This window comes from Bradysia coprophila, unplaced genomic scaffold (genome assembly GCF_014529535.1).
Source record: "Bradysia coprophila strain Holo2 unplaced genomic scaffold, BU_Bcop_v1 contig_138, whole genome shotgun sequence".
Lineage (NCBI taxonomy): Eukaryota > Metazoa > Arthropoda > Insecta > Diptera > Sciaridae > Bradysia > Bradysia coprophila.
Genome location: NW_023503409.1, coordinates 4,692,639 through 4,709,830, shown reverse-complemented (window position 1 = coordinate 4,709,830; position 17,192 = coordinate 4,692,639). Strand labels below are relative to the sequence as shown.

The 17,192-nt window shown below is 34.8% G+C and overlaps 1 protein-coding gene across 1 annotated transcript; it reads left to right on the top strand.

Annotated features, from left to right (window-relative positions):
• Positions 1-13,557: 13,557 nt before the first annotated feature.
• On the top strand, positions 13,558-16,469 carry LOC119073473 (mitochondrial potassium channel ATP-binding subunit). Its single transcript, XM_037178979.1, has 11 exons — positions 13,558-13,719; positions 13,785-14,100; positions 14,158-14,471; positions 14,528-14,610; positions 14,684-15,002; positions 15,068-15,245; positions 15,302-15,421; positions 15,487-15,643; positions 15,693-15,938; positions 16,001-16,203; positions 16,274-16,469. Exons 1-11 carry the CDS (start codon positions 13,670-13,672, stop codon positions 16,379-16,381), a joined length of 2,094 nt encoding a protein of 697 aa, XP_037034874.1. The 5' UTR covers positions 13,558-13,669; the 3' UTR covers positions 16,382-16,469.
• Positions 16,470-17,192: the final 723 nt, after the last annotated feature.

The following is a 17,192-nucleotide window of genomic DNA, read 5'->3' as shown; positions in this document are numbered from 1 at the left end:
CCATCAAATTGATCTTTTTCCTACTTTCTTTTATCAAAATCTTTTGTTTTTGTCTTTTCAAATCGACTCGCAAACGAGATCAGTTCCGAAAGTTGCGGAATGTGAATCAATTTCTTTAAAGTATGTTTCCCCTACATTTTATTTAAACGATGCGTATGCAATCATCATAATAATATGTTCGTAGCTCGGTTGAAAGCGTTATGACGTAAATATTTATTTTACTAGTGCTTTCGTACATAGCGTACGAGATGTATAGATATACCAGATACACAAAGATTTATGGAAGTGCTACGAATAACACAACAAATAAACATAATTTCTCATGTATTTCTACAATATTTCTACTTCCTGCAATAAATGTAACTTAGAGAAAGATATTAAGTTTTATGTTTATGATTCTTTACGTTTACCTAAAATATAAATTTGTGATAGGATATATGAAAGGTTATGTTGGTTGATGTAAATAGAGGGACTCATACATTGAGTAATTATTGTGAACGAACCTCCAGCCACTTTACCTTTTCAAAGTTGTGGTAGTAAAATTATGAGAAGTATTAGTCTGTGAGATATGGTCAAATCATTTTCGAAGCATATTGAACGTACTCTTCGGTCCGCCCAGTTACATGATAAGACGGATGATCTGATAGATTTTTGTCGAATATCCTCAATTGCGAAAATTATGTGTGACAGGAAGTAGTGATTTTAGGTTTTATTTTTGGCAAAACCCTGCTTGCACCCCACCTTCAAAGCATTTTATTTGATTTTAATAAGAGTTGATGAAAATTGTTCCGTGACAGACTAGAATAAAAGCAGTGGATATTAGTGATGCGTAGAATGAGCTCAACCTCAACAAAATTACAGTATGGAAACCATACACTTGTCACACTTGTTCTTTCTGAGCATAATCGACGTTTTTCAATTTTATTTTGATAATTGTCCATTTGAGCTCGTCCTGCAGTACCATAATTCTATGTCCTTTCCAAAGTTACTAAACTCGCAATCAATGTATATGCTAGCTAGTTCTGCTCGCTGGTCTTAAACTTTTAATCCAAATTCATCAAACTAGGATAGCAGCTGAGATGAATTCATTCACTTAACGTGAGTCCAGGGTAAGGGAAGAATGTTAGAACTCTGTTTGTTCTTAATTTATTTTATTTTGTTTTTAGCTTCATTTTGATAGGCACTTAAGCTGTGTAATGAAGAAGGTGAACGCCAGCTCGCTGTGATTCACTTCAGGTTATACTCTTCACTGAGTATATAGAAGTAAAGGACGGATTAGACTTAGTCCAACCACTGATGAATCAACCGATTAAAAACACCTTGATTGATGGAAGTAATAGACCCGGTCATCATACTGTTCATATGCGTGCCGCGATAATAACGTATGGATCAAAACACAGTCGGGGAAAACGTACACAATGTGAATCGAGCGTTCAGATGATGGAATATTACATCTAACGATAGCGGAGAAAAACCGCCCAAACAAATTGCTGGAAGGAGAATGCTCGAATTAGAAATCTGCAATGGAATTGTTATAGAATAGTTCCATCATACGGTAAAAACGATGGTTGACAATGCGAAAACGACCGAGAGCATCCACTGAGCCATAATTCCAACGCTTTTGCGAACAATTTGTCAACAATAATTTTTTGGTTATGGATGACGCTTTGACAGGTGAAATAACCTTGGAACAGACCTATTCCTAACTTCGAGCCAGCAAGTCTGAAGAAGCCAAACAGTGTCATCAAGAAGAACGGTTACTTCTATTGGGTTATAATCTGTAATCAACAACGACAGCAATAAACAAGCTCTGACTAATAAAGTCTGGTATAGCAAAAAGCACGTTCACAACAAATGAAGTAGAAGATTTCTGAAATGAATTTCTGAAAATCTTCGATCAAATGAAGTAATATTTGAAATAGTAAAACTGTTAATAAGCTTGCCGTCTGCTACTGGTTAAAAATAGCTAACGATATAAACGTCTTCGCAATGAATCAGGGCCGATACAAATTGCTCCACGTGTTGAACTGAAAAGCTGGGTAGTATGGCGATCAACAAATAAGAAAAATGTAATAGAAGAAGATAAATTTCAAAAAGTTCGGTTGATATGTACATACCATGGGGTCTCAAATGATTACGACGTGATACGCTCAACTAAAAATTTAGAATTCGTTTTGTTTGACATGAATTGAATTGATTCTAAATAAATTGTGCAAGGACAACTGAGATTTTGTACTGTTGTTCACCGGAGGTTACACAAATCTGGCATGTTTCGGAAACAGTCCTATTAAATAAACTGAGCTGGGCAAGTTCGAGGGCAAGTTATTCACAGTATCTTTTCTAGGTTGTTTTTCGAGTATTTACCACAATACATGGAGCCTTTATCGATGTCGGCTGGTGGATTCAGCATGGTGCAAACAACCTGCACATCTTACATTATTTACTACCGTATATCTTGTATACAAACGTTCAGTTACGATGTTTATAAAGCTAATGACTTCTCCCTTTTGAAAGTTATTCTTTCTCCGCCACTCTAATAAATATTCGAATATCGTTTTGATAATAGTAAACAGTATTCCATTCGAAGGTGAAAAGAATTTTCTTCTATGCAATTCAAAAGAAAATCTCTTCTACTCTTTACCATAGCAATGGCTTGTCAGACAAATGAGGAATTTTATTATTATGGAGAAATTTAATTGGTTGGAAAAATATAATGGAAATCAAACGTTTAGGAGGGATAAAATTTATTGATCAGTGAGTAGTATGGTACTGATCGAGAAGCACACGATGTAGAGTTATCAATAAAAGTTAACATGTAAGTTTACCACGAAGCACATAAATTCAATCGCTACCAATAAACCACAAAGTTTTATTAATTATAGTTGCAGGTTCTAGGTATATAGCTTGAGCATAATTTTGTCTCAAATAATGTTGGGCTTGCCCCGAATTTTATTTTTGAGTTTATTAGCGCGCGCGAAAAATTAATTTTGGCTAAAAAACTCAAAAATAAAATTCGGGGCGAGATAATCCTTCTCGTACAAATTTTACCATTTAGAAATTGTGTCTTGATTTGTATTTCAGAAAAAAAATTACAGGTGTAAGTCATATAATCATATACACTCACAAGCTCATCTCGATAATGTCCACACAATTGAATTTGAAGAAACAATTGAATTACAATTTTATGCTAAAGTTGTATTGCGATTTAAAAGAGAAATTACGTGTATTAGTGATTTGAGATTCTATTCCGATTCATAATTAAAAAACACTCTGGAGAGTGTTTACCTTGATTTCTACTTTTTACCTTCTCTAAAAACACATAGATTTCGCGACGATTTCCATTTTTTTTATTTTATCCTAATATTATTCGTACCGATTACTTAATTTCCAGTGGAAATGGGGCGAGATTACCCCTATAGTGAAGGTAGTTTCGCCCCGGGCGAGTTTCCCCGCCAACAATAATCGACCTATTAAAGGATGACTTGAAAATCCTATTAGTGCAACTAACTCAACCCTTAGAAGGTCGACTCTACCAAACAAACCAGTTACATGCTAACTCAAATACGTGGCTGATTTTTCCGAGTTCCTCAAAAGTATTCCATTGAAGATAATAATGCGAGGAAAATTGCTGTACAATCAAAGCAATAGCAAGCTTATTTACATTTTTCATATTATTTTTTTAAACAAAAAACGAAAGAAAAATGACTTCCTACTTCCAGACAACCTAAGCACTCTGTGCAAGTAAGTACATAATTGAGCAATTATTTTTTTAAACTTGAAATATATGTTGCCAACATAAATACGAAAATTCTGAGGAATTGTCGTGGTTGTTGGTACTAATTAGTAACATCATTGGATGAGATATTATCTACTACATACATACAACATATATGTTGTAACAACACCTATACGTATTCATCTAAATAAATTAAATAAAAATTATTGATTTACATACATGAGGAATTTTTCCGCTAATACGAGCTTTGATATCACAAAAATAAAATTAATTGCGTTATTTATTTATGAACGAAGTACATACATGTATTTCGCATATATTGTACGGCGATAATTAGCATTTGTAATTGCATGCATATAACAGTTTCACATTCACTAAAAAAAAAGAAAATTCGCTGTTTTTGTGAAATGAAATGATTTTTATTTGAATTCTGGTTTAAATATATTTTTTGTATTTTTTCGATTATGACTTTTTTCGAACAAATAAAATATTTAATGAAAATGCATTACATTATGACCGTACAACAGAGATATATGGTGGAAGCATAGTTAGTTTGTTTGATTGTGTTAAGTGAAAATTAATTTTAAATTCGATCGTGTTAATCCTTTTCAAAATCTCAAAAAGTTTTTAATTAATGACATCGATAAAAACCGGGAAATTCACTTCATTTTTCAATTTGTCAATTCTATTTATCATTCACTTGTCACATATGTTTTTTTTTCTGATTTTTTTTACCAATGATAACGAAAGGAGGTAATAACAAGGTTTGTGTTAGCGGAAAAAAATATTAGCATCGCTAAATTATTTCGCTAACCAAACAAACATTAGCGCGCTAACGGTGGTAGGAAGTAAATTTTCTATAAAAAAAACAATCCAAAAACGTTCGATGAGTTTGTTAGGTGTTTCAATAAATTAAAGACTTTCATTAAAAGCTTTGTTTGTAAAGCTGTTGGGAAGTACATCCGTTGAACTTAGCTTAGAAATGTTGTTCTGTTTTCAACGTTATTCAATCCACAAATACAATCCAATACAATCCACATGAAATCACATTAAAACATAGTTCCATTACACAACATTTACGTGCGCAAGACAGCAGTGTCAATGTGAATGTGCATAACATGTACGAAGTCTTTTATGTGGATTGAGAAACTATAGTACCAAGTAAAGGTACTAAAAGTTTCTAAGCTAAAAATGTCGGGTGTATGACAAAATTTTAGTTCTCCTGTAAAAATTTTATCGGTGCCAGATTAGTCTTAATATTGAGAAGACTCTTAAGAAATGACAAGATTTCAAAATTCGCGACGTTTAATATTGAAGTTAGTACCTTGGTATTTTGCGGTGCATAAACAAATTCAATCCAATATCCAATCGTAGAACTGGACATTACAGGTGAATTTACGAAATTCGATCGTTTGTTGTCTTTGACATTTTACATTTATTTAAAAAAAATATTAACGACTAGCGAAATTTTAGTGTCGCTAATATCAGCATTAGCGCAACGCAAATCACTATTGCAGAAGGCATTATAGTTTGTAATCAACGACGTTGACAAAAATAAATAATGAGCTTTTGCTGATGTCGACTTATAACGACATATTTAACGACGTATCCAACGAGCCAAGTACAATGTTAAAAGAAACGAAACGAAAGATTTTATTTCAAACTTTTTGTTTACCCTGGTCAGATTGACATCAGAAGGAATGGTTCCTAAAACTGCTTCTATAGTACACCAATCGGTAGAAAGTACTTATATCAAACCTAGTAACAAATAACTGTCCTAATGATATGCTTGACATCTGTGAAAGGTTAAAATGTATATGCGTGCGTATTATAGAACACAGAACATTGAAGTTGGAATCTAGTTGCAAATGCTCTATTGTTCAAGTGTATGTGGCTTGGAGGTTTACCCATCATTGTACCATATATATACCGTGTACACTACAATACAATACACCTTATGTATGGGTGCTATAAATTGCAGCTAAACTATTCATTGGGAAAATAGAGTTGTTGTCGTTTAAGTGAAAATGCGATAAATAAATTTCTCAAATAAGAAACCGAAGCTACCGAAAGTCTCCGTTTACAAATAATATTATTTTCCTCCAAACCATGCGGTTGACAAAATTTATAACAGCATTGAAAATACAACGCCACATTTTCAACTATCGTCGAAAGTAGGACATGACATTGTTAAAGTTTTACAATACAAAATTCTATTACTCTGGCTACATATTTTGAATGAATGTACATGGAGCAGTGTTACTACCCTTATGCCATATGTATGTATATAGACGTACGTATAGGGATGGATGGATGAGTGTATATATGTATATAGTTATATTTAACATACCACACAGTCTCCAACTTTCCGGTTATACACCCATTGGTAATTTATATTCAAAGGTTAGACATATTTTGTATTCAATAAAATGCAGAATAAAAGGAAATGGACCTGAATGTGAATATCTTTTTAGATTGCACAGCACCGTATGTACAAAATAAATAGAAAGTTCCTTTTCGACGTGAACTGAATAAATAGCATTATATCATCTCATTATTATAATTTTCCAACCCCATAATGGAATATTACATGGAGGATTGCATTTTAATTTTAAACTTTTTTTTTTCTAATTGAAAGTAATGCTCTCAACAAAATAGGATATGGCTGATGTGAATGAACTGCTCGTATTAATAAATAAAAATGTGCATACAAATCAGTGGAATAATTTTCAATTTCATTTCGCCAGTTTACGTGCATTTTCTACCGTTTAGTTTCAGATATTTTGTAATTCAGGAAAAATGCAGCGGTAATGCGAAGGGTAATGGTTCGTATGATTGAAATATATTTCAAACGGCATTTGAAAGCACAATACACACTATTGAATTGAAGAACGGAAAATTGAAGCACAAATTGAGCGCATGTTTTTTCTTCGAAAAGCTACCTAAAATGGTTGTCTTGAGGCCAGAAAATGCATTAATACTGTCTTGCTCAAAACCAGTTTTTCGCATTTTCTGGTTCTGGGAAAATTTTTGGTTGAGTTGTGTGGGACACCTACCCATACCGCTCAACAAAAAATGTCATAGCAAGACATTACCTAACTAGGACTTTTTGCCAGCCAGCAGTGCAGCATGCGCTAAAAATGCATTTTATCTGCTAGTGCAGATAGGGAATGCACGTGGGATTATACTTACATACCATATTATACTTACCACTGGCTAAAATAAATATTTGGAAGCAGATAGGTAAATCCTTTGAAAAGCCATCGACGGAAATCGTCAGTACAAACAGTGAAGCTAATTCTCATTCTAATAGAATATCATTAAACCTTCTGTAGCCGAACACAGACGTGACGCATATGAAAAATATGAAAATTCAACAAATGTAGATACACTTCGTATCTATAGAAGAATCAACCCAAGTCACATATGTGTTGCTTATGATGGTTTGAAAAAACATTCATTTGTTCCACGGCAGAGTAAAATAAACCAGGCAGAAGCTCTTCATTTTCGAAACGTCAAATAAGGGAACAAATACACTGTATGAAAATGAACTCAAATGAACACTGACATAAGTTGAAAAATTTAATTCGCAAAAAACATAGGTCTACTAGATTATTCAGGTCCCTAGTCGAATCAGCGCTCCTGCCTGGTTAACTTTACTATGTCGTGATTTGTTCACATTCAATATAATTTTATTCTGCTACTTTTGATAAAAATGTTTTTCATACCTAGGACCCGAAAAGAGCGACTTCGTCGCACTTTTTCTCCGTCGAATATGCAAAATACTATTCGTACCACGGACTAAAAGTCTTTTTTAGCGTATTCGATTCCAGACCTCGCCTTCAGCTCTGCCTAGAAACTTCTCACACGCTAAAAAAGACTTTTAGTCCTAGGTACGAAATGTACTATTCAATAGTGGAGGGCAAAATCTTGTACTTTCATAGTTTTTACATTTGCCATATAAATAGCCTTAACAGTGTCAGCAACTTTATTTTTGATCTAACTGTTCGTAGGCGAAAAATTCGTCATCATTTGCGGTGTGCGTGCACCACTGCTATAATACTATAATGTCGAACTGTTACATTGTGACAGATAAATGAGAGATTTATTATCGATTTTCGATACCACTAAACACACAAAAAACATAACATTTAGCCACCGAATGTAATATCTATCTTCGTTATGGGGCTGTAAATTTAGAAACAAATATCGTTCCGTTTGGATATCGTTCCCATAAATAGCTAGACGTTGAGAATAAACTATAGTCACTATAGTGATGGTTGATGGTATTTTGTTGCAAATATCCGAAGACAATGTCGTTTTTCGTATTTCATGTGTTTAATATGAATTGAAACATACACATTTTCACGGGACTGCACAACGGGTAAAACACAACAGTGTTGAAAGCTAAATATTGTTGAATATACGTGACTTTTATGGTTTTTAAATAAAATGATATTCACTAGGTTGGAAAAAAAATGAAATGTAACGTTGCATTGAAATAAAGTATTTTTTTAATAGCACTTTAGATGCCATCATTGGCAAATAAATATTTTTAGTATTTTTCAAGTCATTTACGATCAAAATACGATTTCTGTGAAAGCAACATTTAATGTTTAATCTCCTATTTACTGGTAGATATGTATGTCACAGGTCATGAAAACCTTTACTATTTTTGTTGAACGATACCATTTTACATTTTGCTACATAAGGCGACGTAATCTCAATTTTTAGTCATATATAAGAGAAGATAATATGGTCGCCCTTATTAACATTCACTGAATGTTATCAACAAGATAGGAATTAGGAAATCCTCAGAGTTGGCCTATCCTGCATACTTGTCGTCTATCCATCAGTCTTCGAAATTGTCGGATGAGATCCTAAGCAGGTTTGGTTTGAAAGTGTTGAACGATAACGTTTTGTCGATCTTACGAAGTCTTCCTTCGGAATACTCTTTGTTAGGTGAAAAAGATAAGAGTTATTGGCTTCCAGTTCTCCAGTGGATCGTGCTAGGTTGCTTGCATCATCAACAAAAGAATCTTCAAAGTGGTTGCAAGTAGTACCTTCAAGTAATCTGGGGCTGCTGTTAGACAATAATGCGGCAAGAATAGCCGTAGCACTTAGGTTGGGCTGCAAAATATGTGAAGAACACCGTTGTGTTTGTGGGAAACTAGTCGACGAATATGGTCGTCATGGGCTGTCTTGTAAGAATAGTAAGGGATGGGTTCCGGGACACGATGATATCAACAATATATTCTCACATGCTTTTTCTTCAGCCGGTATCCCTAATGTTTTGCAACCGCCAGGAATTTCGAGAGACGATGGAAAAAGGCCAGACGGAATGACGTTAATACCATGGAGTAGAGGAAAATCACTGATATGGGACGTGACCGTTCGAGATACTTTAGCTCAGTCTTACTTATCTATTTCGACAACTAAAGCTGGAGCTGTGGCTGATCAGGCAGAGCGTAGGAAACATAATCATTACGTCAGTCTGAAAGAGAATCACTTGTTTAAGCCAATAGCATTCGAAAGTTTAGGTAGTTGTGGTCAAGAGACAAAAGCTTTTCTCGTAAGTTTAGGAAAGATGATGAAGAAGGCTTCGGGAGAGAAGAAGTCTTTAGATTACTTGCTTCAGAAGGTTTCCATATCAATACAGAGACGCAATGCGGCTTGTATATTAGGAACTTTTGAAAAGAGAGTTGATGATTTTTATTTGCTCTAGCTATAATTTCTTTTTGTTTTGTCTGGAAACATACTAATCATTTTGTTTTCTTTTTCATGTTTTGCGGTAATTAACTCGAGCACAAGATATTAAATTCAATGAAGAACTTTTATTCAATCAATACTCGTTACTTTTACTTAGTTTTTTTTTTTTTTCTAGATTTATTTTAATTATTTAAATGAAATGTTTTGTAATGAAACTTAATTGTAATATTTAATTCTATTTTTCGGAGTTTTAGTGCGGGAGAGGACGCTTTCTCCGACAATAAAAAAAATTTCTTTAAAAAAAAAAAAACAAGATAACCTTTAGGAATAGAGCTACCGTTTACGGAACACCAAATAGACCGTACATCTTATTTTTGAAACAAACGAACAAACGACAAAATCGAAAATTTCGATTGTGGTAAATGAGTTAAGATTTATGGTCGAATAAGAAGACAAATGAAAGCTTTGTACAATGTACATTTGTAAAGCTTAGGGAGGAATATTAATAAGCTTTTTTAATCACGAAGTTTGTCTTTCAATCGCTTCGTGTATTGAGAAGCATAATCTTTCGAAAATCGTTCGACTACACACAATTTTCTGTCTAATTTCTTGATACGCTTGATTTAATTTTTTTTCCTAATACGGGGAAGATGTCGGGAAAACAAGCAATACATTTTTATAACACAACAAATAAAGCATCAAACTGGATTCGAAAAGGATCTACCACAACGAGGTTATACACCTTATTCTTACTAATTTAATGGCAATTTTTGTAAGGATGTCATTGTAATCGACAATTTAAAATCGAATTTATAAACATTTCAGCCGCAAATAAACGATAATCGGAAAATGAATCCGTTATATTGGTAGATATTCGTTTCCATGCCAAAGATATTATGTGTCTTAACTCATCAGCATAACATCAGGCTTAAGCGTTTCATTCTATTGCTTATTCAAATAAACATTTAATCTCAGGTTAGACGGCAAGCATATCACGAGTAACTTTTACCAAATTTTTTATTTCTTTTGACAAGTATTTTCAACAGATTGAAATCTATTACTTCGTTTGTTCACACATTTTACAATGAAGAATATTAATCGTCATCCAGCTCAGTGATTCTTTTGACGTTGTTTATGAATGAATTTTGTTAATAAAAATGTCGACTTCCCTTGGTGATCTTTAAGGCACCTAATGTGTGACCGAATTCTGAAAATGAATAGATTTTATCTGCCTAGAACAATAATATCGCATGTATCCTTCTGATATATCTCTTCTCGGCAGATAAAATAGCGTCTCTGTCCAAAATTATTTTTTTAACGATTTGTATTATGTTTTAGGCGGCACATAACTTCTAAATCCTCAAAATAAACATTTTAGACAGAGATGCATAATCTACTATCACCTTGCCAATAATATGGCTAGATGATGATATTCAGAGGAAAGTTTTCTATTGAGTAACGCCAACGCACTTCCAGCATGAGTGGTACTCTAAATGGGGTACTGAAACTTGACAGCGTGTCATATAACTATAAAACACTGTGAAAAGCGATTTCATACAAAATAGTACTCTATTTGGTAGCTGTCGACAATGATCACTTTCACAATTGGATGGAAATCCAATTTTCACAAATAAACAGCTAATTACAATTCAATGAACTTTTCTTAACCTAGAAAAGTTCAATCAATCACTCAATAATCAATTTTTAATCTTTTAGGCCCTGACGTTTGACGCTTGTTTACTATGCGTTTAAATGAAAATCTTATTTTAATCCGTCAAAATGTTATTTGTAGTGCAATCAAAAATAGTATTTTTACCCTACTTCATCAGAAAAAAAAAATTCTCTGATATGGTCATAATGTAGCTTTTTAGGTGTTTTTATAGGAACATCAGATATGAGAAGAAGTTTTTTTGTGAATCTAGAATGAGAAATGTTTTTTCTAAACACATTTTTTTTTCATTTTCCCGACGAGATTTGAACCTGGGACCTCCGAACTCCAGTCGACGATTGCTGGTCCCTGCTACAATTTGTTCTTAATCCCAACGTGGCTTATTTTGAACCGTTCTTTCAAAGAAATTAATTCCTCGTGGGATTAAAATAAGGATTAAAATGCAAATTGCTAGATGGTAAGATCGCCAGTTCAAACGTCACTTCTATTTTTTTCATGGTTTTCATTTTTATATTCTTCTGTAGGTTTCTTTACACATTTTTTTAAAAGAATATTAACTATTTAAATTCAAAATTTTTTTTTTTATCGTAATATGGATTGGGATACTTTCTAATTTCAATCTTGAATTTCTCCATATCTATCCACAGCTATCTTTGTCTTGCCTACATTGATTTAATGATTTCCTCAAACTGGTAGTATATTTACAAACCGACCTTCAATTTTCACAGAATAAAGCAATTGTATTCCATTGAAACATTTAAGAGTCAATTCGCCAAAACTTCGAACAGCTTATATAGAATCGGGATTCAAGCCGACGGCGATCCGATTGAGGTATGATTTACTATTTTCAAATAATTGATGAGGTAAAATTTTAGAATTTTGGTTTGTTTCGTCAGTCTGTCCTCTACAAAAAAAATTCTATGAGACATCTTCTGGCTGCATCATGTTAGTTTTACTAACTATTTTCTCGTTAACCTATAAATAATAAAATTCTCTCGAAAAAACGTTATTTGGGGAACTTTAAAGTTCGATGATTCTCCAAAATTTGATGGGTTGAGATACATTGTGAAAAATCAACTCCATTCCTATCTGGGACGGTGAGTATGGTTGAGTGGTGTGTCAATGGATAGAGCTTGAAGTAATCTACAAAACTCCGGGTTAGAGCTTTCTGCTACTAACTTTCCCAGCCGCCCTTCAAAAATTTCGGTTTGTTATTAAAAGTGTTATTTCAAGGCAATCAAATTACAGATGGAAAATTCTTAGCAACAGTATCATCGTCACGTTGAAGTTAATTGCGGCTCGTCAACTTTCGGCACCCTGGACTTTATTTAAATCGTCGAGGAATGCCTCCAAATAAATTTCTAAAAATCCAAAGCGGAATTCTAGATTTTTAGAAATTTATTTGGAGGCATTCCTCGACGATTTAAGTAAAGTCCAGGGTGCCGAAAGTTGACAAGCCGCAATTAACTTCAACGTGATATTATTTTTTAGTCTTATGTTTAATCCCTGATGGAATTATAATTTTTCAATTTTTAGCGAAGATCAAAAATCTAATGAGGGATGTGACCTACCCCTAACTAAAGGTGTTATCGTAAAGTTCCTCAAAAGTGATTGCTTTCGCACTAATTTATTTTACCGGAAACGTATACACATTTAAACTAAAGCGTTTCCGCTAAAACGTAATTTTTAAGATTACCGCCGACATTTTATTTCATCTCTTTTGAACTTCACATTACACCAAACGACAATATTGTTGTTTGTTTACATGATTGGTCAATGTAAAATTTTCGTAATTTCGGTGGTTTTGGCGAATTTTTTAAGTCAACCGTTGATTGCACTGTTAAAAAAACACAAGAAGCACATTTCCGCACAAAATCTGAATTAAATCACATCGAAATCACCGAAATTATTACAATTTTCACAGTCGACACTAAATTTTTGTGTTGGTGATTTGACGTTTCAAAAACAATACTCATGTTAAGGCCAGTTCATGGTCGCATTTATCGCAAAAATGTATGCGAGTATGAACTGGCCTTAAGATTAACGACTTTGACGACGATTTTCTTCGTTAAGCCATATTTGACTAAGTTCAGAGTGGGATTTGGGTGTGAAATTGAGTGGGAAGTGCTATTTTCATCGATTTTCTTTTTGTAAAATCTTTTAAATGAGACAATATTTTGAGAATGCCCGATATACGAGTTTCTTATTTTTCGTGTTTCTACTGATTCCGAAAGAATTATCCCATATTTTTATCTGTGCGAACAGAACTTTGAAGGAATCCAAAAGAGCTGAATGTGAATGTGTACGACATAATTTCATGTTTTTTTCAAATATCACCTCCAAAAATATCTGCCAAATTCGATGCATACTGCATTTCATTTGGTTGAATTTTTATTTTGTATTTCATCTATAAAAGCAGTATGATTACAGCCACAAATGTCTAAAATCAGCTGTGGCTGAGTGACAGTTTCTGTTGTTTTTATTATGAATTAGTTTTCAAAGTTAGAGTTTTTAGGATTTTTTGTTAAGTTTTACAAAATAATAGTGAACACAAAATGTTTCGATTATTGTGTTCACACAATGTTTGCTTAAATTCCTATTCGCGGTATGTTATTCGTTGGTAAACATTAGAATTTGAAGCTTATTTCCAATAATCAAAATGTGATTTAGGTACACACGAACTCCGCTCAAACGTAATCTACTGACCTACATAAAAGAATTAAGGCCCAAGCGACCGATAACCGTTGACAAAGTAACTAATAAAGGAAATGTTCGTCCAAAAACCCTGATTTTCGGTGGAGCATCGGGAATATCGTTGGCAGTTTCTATAAATTTTCTGCGAAATGGTACTGTTGTACAGTGTCATGCCGATAGAGTATCCGGCCTTCGTTCAAAGGTCACAAAATCCGATGAAGGAAAATTTGATTGGGCTATGTTCTGGCGATATCTAAAACCTCATCTAATTAAGTTCCTAGGTGCAGTTGCTGTAAGTGTTAATTCGTTATCAATCTCGCAGCTCGCTCATTAGCTGTACCATTCACAGGCTGCATTAGCTGTTGCATTTTTCAACATCAAAATACCAGAGTTGCTTGGCATCTTTGTGAACACACTGTCTAGGTATGCAAAGATTGGCGAGAATATCGACACGAAAGGATTTCTACAAGACTTAAAATGGCCCGCAATCAACCTGTTCGGAATGTATGTGCTACAGTCTGGATTTACCTTCATCTACATATTGCTACTTAGTCAAATTGGTGAACAGTTGGCCGCGAAAATTCGGCAAGACTTGTTTAAGCAAATTATCATTCAGGACTTGTCATTTTTCGACGACAACCGAACTGGAGAGCTGGTTAACAGGTTTGTTGTACACTGTCTCGTGTGCACCTTTTCGTAACAAAAAAAAACTGTTTCAGGCTCACCGCCGACGTCCAGGACTTCAAATCGTGCTTCAAGCAGTGTGTATCACAGGGTCTCCGAAGCATAGCTCAATTAATCGGTAAGACGTCGATGGCAACCAGATTCAATTACTTTATCAATTGATTCTCTCGCTACCTTCAATAAACTTACAGGCGGTGGAGTGTCTCTCTTTATGATTTCACCGGAAATGGCCACCATTGCTCTAATTTCTGTACCCGTTGCTGTCGGCGTAATGTCTCTTTTGGGAGGAGCACTGCGTAGTTTAAGCAAGAGGTCACAGGCTCAATCTGAAAAGGCCACGTCTGTTTGCGAGGAAGCTCTCTCGAATATTCGAACCGTTCGGTCGAACGCATGCGAATATTCGGAAATGACATTATTTCAGCGAGAAACAAATGCAGCAGCAGACCTAGCTCAACAGCTGGGTGTTGGAATAGCAGTTTTCCAAGCATTGACGAATTTGTTCCTGAACGGGTTAGTGATACACACAAAAAAACGTCGCTCAGAAGATGATGCTAAAGATCCCTTTGATCCTACAGAATGGTTTTGACTACGCTTTTCATCGGTGGCAATTTAATGGCTTCGGAGAAATTATCGCCTGGACAACTCATGGCATTCTTAGTTGCATCACAGGGTGTCCAACGTTCGCTGTCGCAGGGATCAATACTGTTAGGAACATTAATTCGGGGCATGACTGCTGGTACTCGAGTGTTTGAGGTATTTTACACTTATCTGTCCAATTTCATCTTTTTCATCTCATTTTCCTTGTTAAGTATTTAGCTATTCAACCCCATGTGGATCTACTAAAAGGTCTTCGAATACCACCGAACGAACTATCCGGTGAAATTCGATTCGAGTCTGTGTCTTTCTCATATCCTAGTCGTCCAGATCAGGTAAAATTTTGTTACTTGCCATCATTTTGAAACACCTTCACTAAAATGACTGAATCACTTGGTAGATTGTGCTGAAAGACTTTAATTTGGTGCTAAAACCAGGACAAACCGTGGCCTTGGTGGGTTCCAGTGGATCTGGTAAATCGACAATAGCTTCGCTTCTGGAACGGTTTTATGAACCGACATCGGGACGAATAACAATTGACGGCTATCCAATCAACTGTATGTTTAGATGGGCGTGGTTTCACAATTTAAACGAAATATCTTTCAGTTCTATCACCGAGCTGGCTTCGAACGGAAGTAATTGGATTCATTGAACAGCAACCGATCCTCTTCGGCACTTCGATTCTAGAAAATATTCGCTACGGTCGCCAAGACGCTACCTTCGAAGAAGTAGTTGACGTTGCGAAGCAGTCTCAGTGTCACGATTTCATCAGCGAACTATCACTGTCCTATGAAACGAATGTCGGTGAACGTGGTACGCAACTGAGCGGTGGACAACGACAACGAGTTGCTAGTAAGTGTGAAGCTTTTGATGACAGTAGCGATTGGACTAACTTTGAAATGGTGTTCGTTTAGTTGCAAGAGCGTTATTAAAGCAACCAACAATCCTTATCCTTGATGAGGCCACTTCAGCTCTTGACGCAAAAAGTGAGGCGATAGTACAACGGGCATTAGATAACGCAGTCCAGAATCGTACGACTCTTGTTATTGCTCATCGACTATCTACAATCCAAAATGCTGATGTTATTGTTGTTTTAGACCAAGGGAAAATAGCTGAGGTAGTGTTCAGTTGTCTCTATGTTGTGCATTGTTGATCTTACAACCACTGCAACAATATTTATTTTACAGATGGGAACGCATCAGGAGCTAATGAAAATGAAGGGCATCTATTTCAGTTTAGTCAGGCAACAGGAGAAACAGGATCAAGAAAATGCGGAGAACAGAAGACAGGGTTGAGATTGGTGTATTTAAATGTGAAATTGTTTTCATGACACTATGACACATATCGATCGAAGATAGAAAATAAAACTCTGAGAGGCAAGTCGGTTTTGACTTTTAATTAAATCATCTGCCATTGACAACAATGGCAAAAATGGATGTTAAAACGAATGAAGCGAAAGGTTCGTTTCAGTCTGCCGAAAATACTTAGATCGAATCAAGAAACAGATCTGATGACTACGTATATGCTTGCTGAATGTGAAAGGTTAATCCACAAAGGTCAATTGTTTAGGATTGGTTTCTTAAGCATATTTAGGAGCTTTAGTTGTAAAATGAACTTTTTTGCCATACTTTTTTACGGCACTAAAAAAAGTTGACGGCAAGTGACAATGGATCGTTTAAAATAAAAGAAAAACGAGACGCCTCTGAGGCTTACTCCATCCAGCATTAAATGCATACAGCCTGAAGTAGAAAATATCAGTTGTTAGCGAAGAGACGTTCGACTAAATAAAAACATTTCCATTTCTCATCGAAAATACAAATTTGAATAATATGCGGGCGGAGCAATGAAAACATTTTCAGAATAGAAAAAGTGAACGCAACACCAGCTCTCTGTCAAACTGGGAGGTGCGGGAAATGTAATATTTACTTGTAATATTTTCATTTCACAATCAATTATTAGCGTCTTGCAAACTTGTTTTTTTTCTGTAATCTCAACACCATTTCAGAAAATTTGCAAAATCAGTATTATGAAGTAGAGTGAAAAAATACTGTCACAATCATAAAGTTACACAAAGATATAGATGGCATGGTGGCGCTGTCATTTTTA

What these genes read in the sequence shown, in the direction of transcription:
- LOC119073473 (XM_037178979.1), top strand. Translation starts at nt 13,670, where the DNA reads ATGTTTCGATTATTGTGTTCACACAATGTTTGCTTAAATTCCTATTCG. An exon ending in ACTGGAGAGCTGGTTAACAG is followed by an intron (nt 14,472 to 14,527) that starts GTTTGTTGTACA and finishes AAACTGTTTCAG; the next exon opens with GCTCACCGCCGACGTCCAGG. An exon ending in TGACGGCTATCCAATCAACT is followed by an intron (nt 15,644 to 15,692) that starts GTATGTTTAGAT and finishes AATATCTTTCAG; the next exon opens with TTCTATCACCGAGCTGGCTT.